This window comes from Mytilus trossulus, chromosome 6 (assembly GCF_036588685.1).
Source record: "Mytilus trossulus isolate FHL-02 chromosome 6, PNRI_Mtr1.1.1.hap1, whole genome shotgun sequence".
In the NCBI taxonomy this organism is placed as follows: domain Eukaryota; kingdom Metazoa; phylum Mollusca; class Bivalvia; order Mytilida; family Mytilidae; genus Mytilus; species Mytilus trossulus.
In genome coordinates, this window is record NC_086378.1 from 58,759,062 (window position 1) to 58,770,055 (window position 10,994).

At 32.8% G+C, this 10,994-nt stretch overlaps 1 protein-coding gene across 1 annotated transcript in view; it reads right to left on the reverse strand.

Moving 5' to 3' along the window:
• The window catches only part of LOC134722852 (uncharacterized), a 239,738-nt gene extending 228,957 nt beyond the window's left edge, over nt 1-10,781 (reverse strand). Inside the window, exons 1-4 of the mRNA XM_063586483.1 lie at nt 10,694-10,781; nt 8,898-8,966; nt 6,750-6,833; nt 6,310-6,404 (exon numbers count right to left, since the gene is read on the reverse strand). Coding sequence (XP_063442553.1) covers nt 6,310-6,404; nt 6,750-6,783 — 129 coding nt within the window. The 5' untranslated portion in view covers nt 6,784-6,833; nt 8,898-8,966; nt 10,694-10,781. The remainder of the gene's footprint in view (nt 1-6,309; nt 6,405-6,749; nt 6,834-8,897; nt 8,967-10,693) is intronic.
• Nucleotides 10,782-10,994: the final 213 nt, after the last annotated feature.

Below are 10,994 nucleotides of genomic sequence, written 5' to 3' on the forward strand. Positions count from 1 at the left end.
TTGATTAACTCATCCAAAACGTTGTTGATATAACATTTAATGTAAATTCACAAAAATATAGACAGGACGAATGGACGGAAGAATTTACAATGCAATGATTATTATACATTAACTTGAAAACTAGCGAAACAATAGTGACATTGCAACACTGTTAAGAATATGAAGATTTATTTACTTTCCAAAATTATCAGACTAAAACAATACAATAGTAATATTTTTGAAATAACGATTTCAATAATAGTCTGGCCATTTTGTTAAATAAACTATAGATAAAAAGACAAAGATTTTCTGAAACAATGTAGAACAGTATATGCTGAAAATTAAAATATTTAGAAATGTTAAATAAACAAGAGGCTCTCAAGAGCCTGAATCGCTCACCTTAATTATTTTGGTTAAATCTCTCATTAATGGTTTTTTTGGCTTTTCAATTTATTTAAATGTTCTTTGAATCATCCTATTTTCTTCAAAAGCAAAAAAAAAACATTTTCTCCTATGTTCTATTTTAGCCATAGGAGCTATGTTTCTTGACATACAAGGAAATAAAATATAAAATTTATACTAGATACTCTGAAACTCATTTAGCCTAAGATTGGCTGAAATTGATACAGCAGTTTCAAAGGAGAAGATTTTTAAAAGTAAGTCAACATGATGAACAAATTGTGAAAAAAGTCTTTAAAGGGCAATAACTCCTTAAGGGGTCAATTGACAATTTTGGTCAAATTGACTTATTTGTAGATCTTACTTTGCTTAACATTTTTGCTATTTACAGTTTATCTGTTTCTATAATAATATTCAAGATAATAACCAACCAGATGCTCCGCAGAGCGTAGCTTTATACGACCGCAGAGGTTGAACCCTGAACGGTTGGGGCAAGTATGGACACAGCATTCAAGCTGGATTCAGCTCTAAATTTGGATTGTGATTAAATAGTTGACACAGCATAGGTTTCTGACACAGAATGAATGTGTTCTAATGAACTTAATTATACTGAATGACTTTAGAAACGCAACACTCGTTTTGTTGATTTTTTTTTACCAAATCTTGTTTGATTCTCTAATAACTTCTGTCCATGCTTATCATACTTCTTTCTCCTTACAAAAATTCAAAATTTGACTTACCTGTGGTTATTGAACATACCGATTTTTTGAAGTCGCACGAATTTCTTAAAGCGAAATTTTGGACCCATGAAAGATTGTTTCAGGTTTTTTTGCGTTGTGAAACAGTTCTTTAAATCCTTTGCCTCACTTAATTCAGTTTAAAAATGTTGCATCCCCATTTTGCCAAGACTGAGAAATAAAAAACTGAATTATCCCTTGAGAATACTGCAAACATGAAAACATAAACGTGCTGCAACCATACTTTATGACTTCAAAAACTCGTCTTACTGTCCTTCCAACAACGAAACAAGTAGACCAGATTTGTTTCTAGCCATCAATGAACAGATCAACGTGTAGTGACAATGAAACGTCAACAGAATTTGAATACGCAACGTCATTTGCAAGACATGTTTACGGCCGCAACGTCAACTGCTAATCAAAGTGTTGAGTGTCATTGAGTACAGATTCATGCCATATATGTTTCCCATAAACTGAATTACCAAAGAATCGACTGAAGGAAAACCTTTAAAGCCATCAAGTTCCAACCGCATAATTGCCTAAAGCAATTAATGGGTCGAACAAATGCAAAATTAGAAGGTGTAAAACAGAACCTAAAACATGTCAGACAGTATTTGTTGACCTTTCTGACAATCATTTTGGCGTTTGTAACAGGCAGTCATCGCTTTTGACGTTGACACATTCATTCAAAAACAACACAAAAATAATCTAGTGTTGCGTTTCTAAAGCCGGTCAGTATATTTTGTTTTCTCTAAGAGCAATTCACTATGCTGTTGAATATTAATCCTCTCAAAAAAATGTTTGAAGAAATTTTCTTTTTTAAATGAGAAAAATTGAACCCAATTTTTTAATCACATCCCCCTTTCCCTGATTTCAAAACTAATCTCAATTAAAATATTCTAATGGAGTTTGCAACAATAACTACTCATTTAAATACATCATCAAATATTTTAAAAGATGTAAAAAAACAGCTTGTTATCACTGAATAGTAAAGATTATTTAACTTTATCAGTGGGTAGTAAAAAGTGAATATACATTGTATATTGTATATAACAAAGATTTAAGTTGATTCTGGACAAAGAAAGATAACTCTAATTTAAAAAAATTGCTATTTCACAATATTGTGCAATTAGATATTTCTTGCCATTGCGCAATACTGTGCAATTGAAAAGACTTGCTATTGCACAAGACTTAATTATTTGGATGATATTTTGGCTCTCAATAATGACGACTTCAGTATGTATATTAATGAAATTTATCCTGGTGAACTCACTTTAAATAAAGCTAATACTAACAATGACCACTGCCCTTTCCTCGATCTTGATATCTATATCACTAACGGAAAGCTGAATACTAAAATTTATGATAAAAGGGATGATTTTTCATTTCCTATCGTTAATTATCCGTTTTTAGATGGTGACGTTCCCTTGTCACCATCTTACGGTGTTTATATATCTCAACTTGTACGATTCGCTCGTGTATGTAACAATGTTTTAGATTTTAACGAGAGAAATTTATGTATTACTGAAAAATTATTACACCAGGGTTTTCGATATCACAAACTAGTCAAAACATTTACTAAATTTTATCATCGGTATAAAGACATCATTCGTAAATATAGCTCAACATGCAGACTTTTTATACGTTCAGGTATTTCACATCCAATTTTTTATGGAAATATTCTTTATAAAGCACAAAGGTGTCAGTATTCACCTCATAAACTTACAAAACCTTTGAATAGACTTATTAAGAAGGGATATAATTACGATACTGTTGTCAAGTCATTAAAGATTGCATATTTTGGCGTTAATATTGAGTCACTGATAAGGTCTTTGCGTCGGAACTAAACACATTTATTCTAAAAACAGTTGTTGGCATGACACGGGTTATGTTCTTCTCATATATGTTATGATGGTTTGATACTAAACCCCTTACGGGAAGGATTGTGCCTGATGTTCATATGATGAAATCATAATCTTTCAGTCAGTTTAATTGAAGTCTGGATCTGGCATGTCAGTTAACTGCTAGAAGTCTGTTGTTATTTATGTATTATTGTCATTTTGTTTATTTTCTTTGGTTACATCTTCTGACATCAGACTCGGACTTCTCTTGAACTGAATTTTAATGTGCGTATTGTTATGCTTTTACTTTTCTACACTGGTTAGAGGTATAGGGGGAGGGTTGAGATCTCACAAACATGTTTAACCCGGCCGCATTTTTGCGCCTGTCCCAAGTCAGGAGCCTCTGGCCTTTGTTAGTCTTGTATTATTTAAATTTTAGTTTCTTGTGTACAATTTGGAAATTAGTATGGCGTTCATTATCACTGAACTAGTATATATTTGTTTAGGGGCCAGCTGAAGGACGCCTCCGGGTGCGGGAATTTCTCGCTACATTGAAGACCTGTTGGTGACCTTCTGCTGTTGTGTTTTTTTATTTTGGTCGGGTTGTTGTCTCTTTGACACATTCCCCATTTCCATTCTCAATTTTATTAATATAATAATTTTAGATCCTGATTTGGACTAACTTGAAAACTGGGCCCATAATCAAAAATCTAAGTACATGTTTAGATTCAGCATATCAAAGAGGCCCAAGAATTCAATTTTTGTTAAAATCAAACTTAGTTTAATTTTGGACCCTTTGGACTTTAATGTAGACCAATTTGAAAACAGAACCAAACATGAAGAATCTACACACACAGTTATATTTGGCATATCAAAGAACCCCATTTATTCAATTGTTGATGAAATCAAACAAAGTTTAATTTTGGACCCCGATTTGGACCAACTTGAAAACTGGGCCAAAAATCAAGAATCTAATTAAATTTTTAGATTCAACATTTCAAAGAACCCAACCGATTCATTTTTTGTCAAAATCAAACTAAGTTTTATTTTGGACCCTTTGGACCTTAATGTAGACCAATTTGAAAAGGGGACCAAAAGTTAAGAATCTACATACACAGTTAGATTTGGCATATCAAAGAACCCAAATTATTCAATTTTGATGAAATCAAACAAAGTTAAATTTTGAACCTTTGGGCCCCTTTTTCCTAAACTGTTGGGACCAAAACTCCCAAAATAAATACCAATCTTCCTTTTATGTTCATAAACCTTGTGTTTTAATTTCATAGATTTCTATTTACTTATACTAACGTTATGGTGCGAAAACCAAGAAAAATGCTTATTTGGGTCCCTTTTTGGCCCCTAATTCCTGAACAATTGGGACCTAAACTCCCAAAATCAATACCAACCTTCCTTTTGTGGTTATAAACATTGTGTTTAAATTTCATTGATCTCCATTTACTTATACTAAAGTTATTGTGCGAAAAACCAAGAATAATGCTTATTTGGGCCCTTTTTTGGCCCCTAATTCCTAAAATGTTGGGACCAAAACTCCCAAAATCAATACCAACCTTTCTTTTATGGTCATAAACCTTGTGTTAAAATTTCATAGATTTCTATTCACTTTTACTAAAGTTAGAGTGCGAAAACTAAAAGTATTCGGACGACGACGACGCAGACGACGACGCCAACGTGATAGCAATATACGACGAAAATTTTTTCAAAATTTGCGGTCGTATAAAAACTGCAAAATTTCTTTAAAATCAGCAATTCAGGCGCATTATACCTGAAAAACCAGTTACCCAATAAGGCTGAAAATTTCAGGACAGGTAGACCTTGACCTAATAAATACTTTAACTTCTTGTCTTATTTGCTCTAAATGCTGGAGTTTTTGAGATATAAGCCAAAAACTGCATTTACCCTGTGTTCTAATTTTAGCCATGACGGCCATGTTTTTTGACGAAATAGAAGATAAAACACAAACTTTATTTTATACACCCCACTGATCATTCATTTGAAGTTTGGTTGAATTTGGTTGAGTAGTTTTAGAGAAGAAGATTTTTTAAAGTTAGCAAATAAGATAAACAAAATGTCAAAAAATGTCGTTAAAGGACAATAACCCCTTAAGGGGTCAATTGACAATTTTGGTCATATTAACTTATTTGTAGATCTTACTTTGCTGATCATTTTTGCTGTTTACAGTTTATCTTTATCTATAATATAATATTCAAGATAATGACCAAAAACTGCAAAATTTTCTTAAAATTACCAATTAAGTGGCAGCAACCCAACAATGGGTTGTTTGATTCATCTGAAAATTTTAGGGCTGATAGATCTTCACCTAATGAACATTTTTACTCCTTGTCAGATTTGCTCTAAATGCTTTCGTTTTTGAGATATAAGCCAAAAACTGCATTTGACCCCTATGTTCTATTTTTAGCAATGGCGACCTAGTTTGTTGATAGATCAAAACTTTGAATACAATTTATAAACTGGATACCCTAAGGAACATTCAGTTAAATTTTGGAAGTATTTGGCCCAGTAGTTTCAGAGGAGAAGAGACTTGAAATAGTTTAAGACGACAGACGACGGACGATGACGGACGCCAAGTGATGGCATAAGCTCACTTGGCCCTTCAGGCCAGGTGAGCTTAAAATCCTGGCTAACTTTGGCCCAGGCACTAAAAAAATAACAATTTATTGTTAAATCAGCTGCAAAATGAATAATAATTACAATATTTGAATAATAATAGAAAGTTATTCCCCTCATCTCACTCAGTTGCGAAAATTAATGGTTTTGAAGTTCATCCAAACAAACTTCAAACATCAGGCAATGTTTTAACATAATAATTAGCTTTCCAAAACAGAATTTTGAAAAATAAGAAAAAAGGGGGCCAAAAACAGGCCTTATCGTACCTTGTCCTTTATCATTGAACTTTTACATTTACATATAGCATTGTAATCTTCTGTCCTATTCTAGGTGCAAGCATTTTGCAAATGAAAGCATCTGGTTTCCATGGTTTTGTCTTTTTGTTATAATATCAATTCATATTCATCATAATTGTCATTTCAATGTAGTATACTTATATGGTGAACATGGTGATATATATCATCTTTTCAGAAAATGGTGTTTTATTAACTATCTTTGAAGTGCAGATCAAGAAGGTTTGAAAAGGTGGGGGGATCAACCTATTTGTTTTTCTTTTATTAAGAGAATTAAAAACATGAAAATACTGGGCTCTAAGCTCTTTCATGTTAATCTTTGTTAGAAAATTTTAGCCTCCATCAATATTTTACACTGTCTAGAGAGTTTTTTTTATCAGGATACCAATGCTTAGAAATTGAACTTAAACTCACCCATTTCAGTCTTTGATGAACTTGTGCAGGTTCTATTTGTTTTCCTTTTTCAGGGCATTTGTCTTTCTTGTGTCCATTCTTCTTACAATAAAAACCTAAAATTATATTTTCTTTTTAATAGAATAACAATAATCACAGCATTAACAAGTATTGGAAACCTATAAACAGTGATAGTGCTTCTTAGAGTTCTTTTGTGCAAAATCTAATTAAAATTAAATCTTTTTGTTGTTCCTGTTCTGTTATTTCCATCATCAGGTTGTGCAACACATCAGAACAGTGGCTTTCTATATTTTTAGCTGCATTATACATGGAACTTATTGCCAAATGATATCAATGTGTCGACAGTTATCTCCCCTTTCTGTTTAAATAATTTCTTATGAAACTCACACATCAAACGATTAAATAAGAAAACAAAATGTAAATATGGATTTTATTCTTACACTGCATCGAATCTTTATCCTTCTCTCTTTCCATTTATTTAAACTCTTTTGATAAAATCATTTCATCTTCTGTTAGAGATCAATCTGCAATGGAAAATGTCCTTTCAAACAACTCACAAGCAATAAAAGAACAGCGTTCCTGCATCCTCCATGTTGCATATATATCATGTATATTATCTTCAAGTTCAACAACTCCAAAATAATTTTTGTTACCCATCTTTTAAACTTGTTGGTAAATATCTTATAACAGGGGGTTATACATAATATAATGAGGGTCCCAGTTTACAAGAAATGTAGATATATGTCCTGATTAGATTGCAAAACATGTTTAAGCCCACCATATTTTTGGCCCTGTCCCAAGTCAGGAGCCTCTGGCCTTTGTTAGTCATGTATTATTTTAATTTTAGATTCTTGTGTACAATTTGGAGTTTAGTATGGCATTCATTATCACTGAACTAGTATATATTTGTTTAGGGGCCAGCTGAAGGACGTCTCCTGGTGCGGGAATTTCTCGCTACATTAAAGACCTGTTGGTGACCTTCTGCTGTTGTTTTTTGTATGGTCAGGGGGTGTCTCTATGACACATTCCCCATTTTCATTCTCAATTTTACTCTATTCAGACTCTGAGCTGATCAATCTTGGCTCTTACTCTAAATGCAGTTTAAAAATTGGAAGTAAATAGGTACAGATAAAGAAGTACACTTCTAAGACATACTGAATATGAGGTTGTCTGCATGTTGATATTGTAAAATATCAGCTAAGAGTCACAATATAAAGCTTTTTATTGAATGAGCGCAGCAAATGAGATAAAAAGCCTTCATATTGTGTCAAGCAGCTTATATTTGACAATATCAAAATGCTGATAACCTGATACATTGTAAAAGACAACTTTCGAGTTCGATATCTGTCAAAATCTCTGGTTTTGGTGAATGTCATTTGTGCATTTAGGGGCGTCATCACTTCCATTCCAATGTTGAGTGAGTGGTTGGAATATTGTACGAATTATTCGGCAAATTGAATTCTCAAAATGGACAATCAATACTGCTGTCATGAGGGAATAGACAACTTTCGAGTTCGATGCATTTCCGTCAAAAACTCTGGTTTTAGTGAACGTCATTTGTGCGTTTAGGGGCATTGTCACTTCCATTCCAATGTTGAACGAGTGGTTGGAAAACTATAATTCTATATTGTACGAATTATTCGGCAAATTGAATTCTTAAAATTGACAATCAGCATTGCTGTCATTAGGGAATTGTCAGTAAGTGCCTACAGAACAACCATTACTTCTAGTTTATCCTGCACAATGACGATTACTAAGACGCTTGATGAACGTAAATAGTGCATGAATACAGGCGACCCTTTCTATCTGGTAAATGACGTCATAAAGGCGCGTATAATTGAATTTAATTACCTGTAACTCTAATAAACAAACTGTCATACCTGAGAAAAATATTTTTTAACTCTAGACGTATTTTCCAACAATTCTATTAAGCAAAATTACATTCTACGGTGCAATTATTGAGAAAATCAAAGTCAAAGTTGAACAATTTATAACAGATTTTCCCACAGATCTCAGCAAAACCTAGAGAAGGATATTATCGGAAACTGGTGAGAAATGTTTTACTTTTGCACTTTTTTAACATTTTTTCAGCATGTCCTCCATTTTGAAATTGATCACAAGGCCCATCAACCATTTAAGTTTCTTATTGCATTTACGGAATAAAAAATATTCATTTAGAAAGCTCGTACATTGTAAAGCAGACATTGGTCTATTTTCACCTGCTTATCAGCTAATTGTGACCAGATCATGGCAGATGATAGATTAGTTACTGGTGGTTTGATGTGTTTATGGTTTACTGTTTACACTAGTAATTTTGGGGGCCTTTTACAGCTTGCTTTCTGATGTGAGTTAAGGCTCAATGTTGAAGACGTACAATTCAACAATAAATAAACAGATCTAATTCCTGTAAATAGCGAGGTAAAATTTTGGATTTTCTCCTCATAGTTTGTTCAACTGTTCAACTATCATGGCATTATGATGATGCATGTCATGTTTGGGATTTCATTAGTGATAATTTACAAACTAGGAATGATACACAAGGTCCATGATAGATTTTAAATTCCTAATTTAGATTTAAAATTCCTTACCTCAAGCTTCTCTAACAAAGTCAAATCGGATACCAGTCCGTCCCCGTTTCGAGTTTAAGTATACAATTGCTAAAAGAAAGAACATTTTGGTACAAAAAAAAAATGAAAAATAAAGAAATCACAATAAATTTGCACACATTAGATTGACTTGATTTACAAAATTTCAGAAAAATCTTCGTTCTATATCAAAATTGATAAATAATATTCTAGCCATTTTAATTAGGTTCATAATAGTTAAAGAATGAGCTGTCAAACTCCAATTACTATAAAATACAAAGCGAAAGTACAAACTGAAAGTAGAATTTCTCAGCAGCACTCAACCTCAGGGAGATATAATATGAACCAGAGACATATATCCCAATAAACACTAATCAAAAACAAACTAAAAACCATATCGCATATTGTTATCAGTGTGTTTTCTAAAAGAAGGTAATTTTAAGGAGCTCTCAATTAATTGATTAATTGGATCAGAGACATATACTATTACTAGTTGTATTATATATGTCTGATTGAATTCAATCTCTTTTTTACATTTAAAATTTTATCCAATTTGCTCACTAGCTGACAGATGCATTGAAATTTTTTTGTTTAGACCTGACCATGCAGTTTTAACTTGGCAGATTTCTACACTGGTGAATACCATAGAACCATACCTGTCAACCTCTGAAAATGAAAAGTCAGGTCATGACCTGCATTGAGAAAAAAAATCTCAGGTCATAACGCATACGACATTTTGCGGGCTCAATTGAAGAACAAAAATATGTTTACATATAATTTATATAGTCAATATGTATATGAAACAGTTAGAACATGTATACAATTTTATTTCAGACTATTGTTATATTCCATAGTAGCAGACTTGGCATTCTTTAAAAGAACTAGCTGCACTTGGTTTCAGTTCATAGCAATGCAAATGTGTACTGTAAATTCAGAAATTATTGCGTGCATTTATTATTTTGATTTTGTCATTTCACACTTGAATGCGATTTTAAAATTTGCGATTTTGAGAAAAGTCATGCTCAATTCAGTTAAAATATTACAAAATGCGAGTTTTAATTATTGCGTTATCAACTCAGTCGCAATATTCGCAATAATAAAAACCTGGCAATAATTTCTGAATTTACAGTATTCATTTTACAAGAAAGAAGAGAATACAGTGTATCCTCTATCGTTGCTCTCATCACACATAATTGTGAAAGGTTGATTTTTACAATTTTCAACTACCACTTTGTTATTTTCAACTGAAAGGGCCCTCTTTACTATTTGGGTGGTTTTAGTTTTTCCACACTCTGAGGAATAACCTGAAGCTATTTCACTGTCAGAGAACATTAATTTACACAATTTTGTGAAATGGTCAGTTACTGCAAAGGAAAGGTTGTGCTCAGCCACAAAGTACGAAAATAAAGTTTCTGCATTAGTTACTTTATCAGTCAAAACACTTTTGGTCTTTGTGAAGAAAGATGCCATGCCCATAGATTCTGTCTGAGATTTTTCCAACTTTGAATGAGTCATTGTTTTAGAATGTCTGACAAGATCATTTCTTGCCCCTGCGCTAAATTGATATGTGAATTACAAAGTGTGCAATAAGCATCATTCTGGCTCCTTTCACTTGGTTTAACCCATTTAAATTCCGATTCCCAACATTTACTGTATGAACATGTATACTTTTTCCTTTTACTTGGTGTGGAACAAGCTGGCCCAGACAGGGACCGCTTTCTTTCCGACATAATTTTGAAATGACAAACAATTTTTTAATTTAATTAACTGAATAATACTCACTAAAAAACTAATTTTACCTTGAAAATATCGTTACGTAGCTCAGGTAAACAGTCCTACATTTTGACTTTTGGTTACATTGAAAAAGACCGATAAAACCGAAGGTCGTATTACTTCTTGTCTCCGTATAAGCTTATTACAAACTCATCAGATACCGAGACCAATCCTGGCCCAAGATCACCAAGGTGGCCATGTGGTACATGCAAAAAAGCAGTTACATCTAAACACAAAGCTGTGTGCTGCGATAGTTGTGATATTTGGTACCATATAGACTGCCAAAATATACATTCACAAATGTACGAATGCCTGAACTCCAGCAAC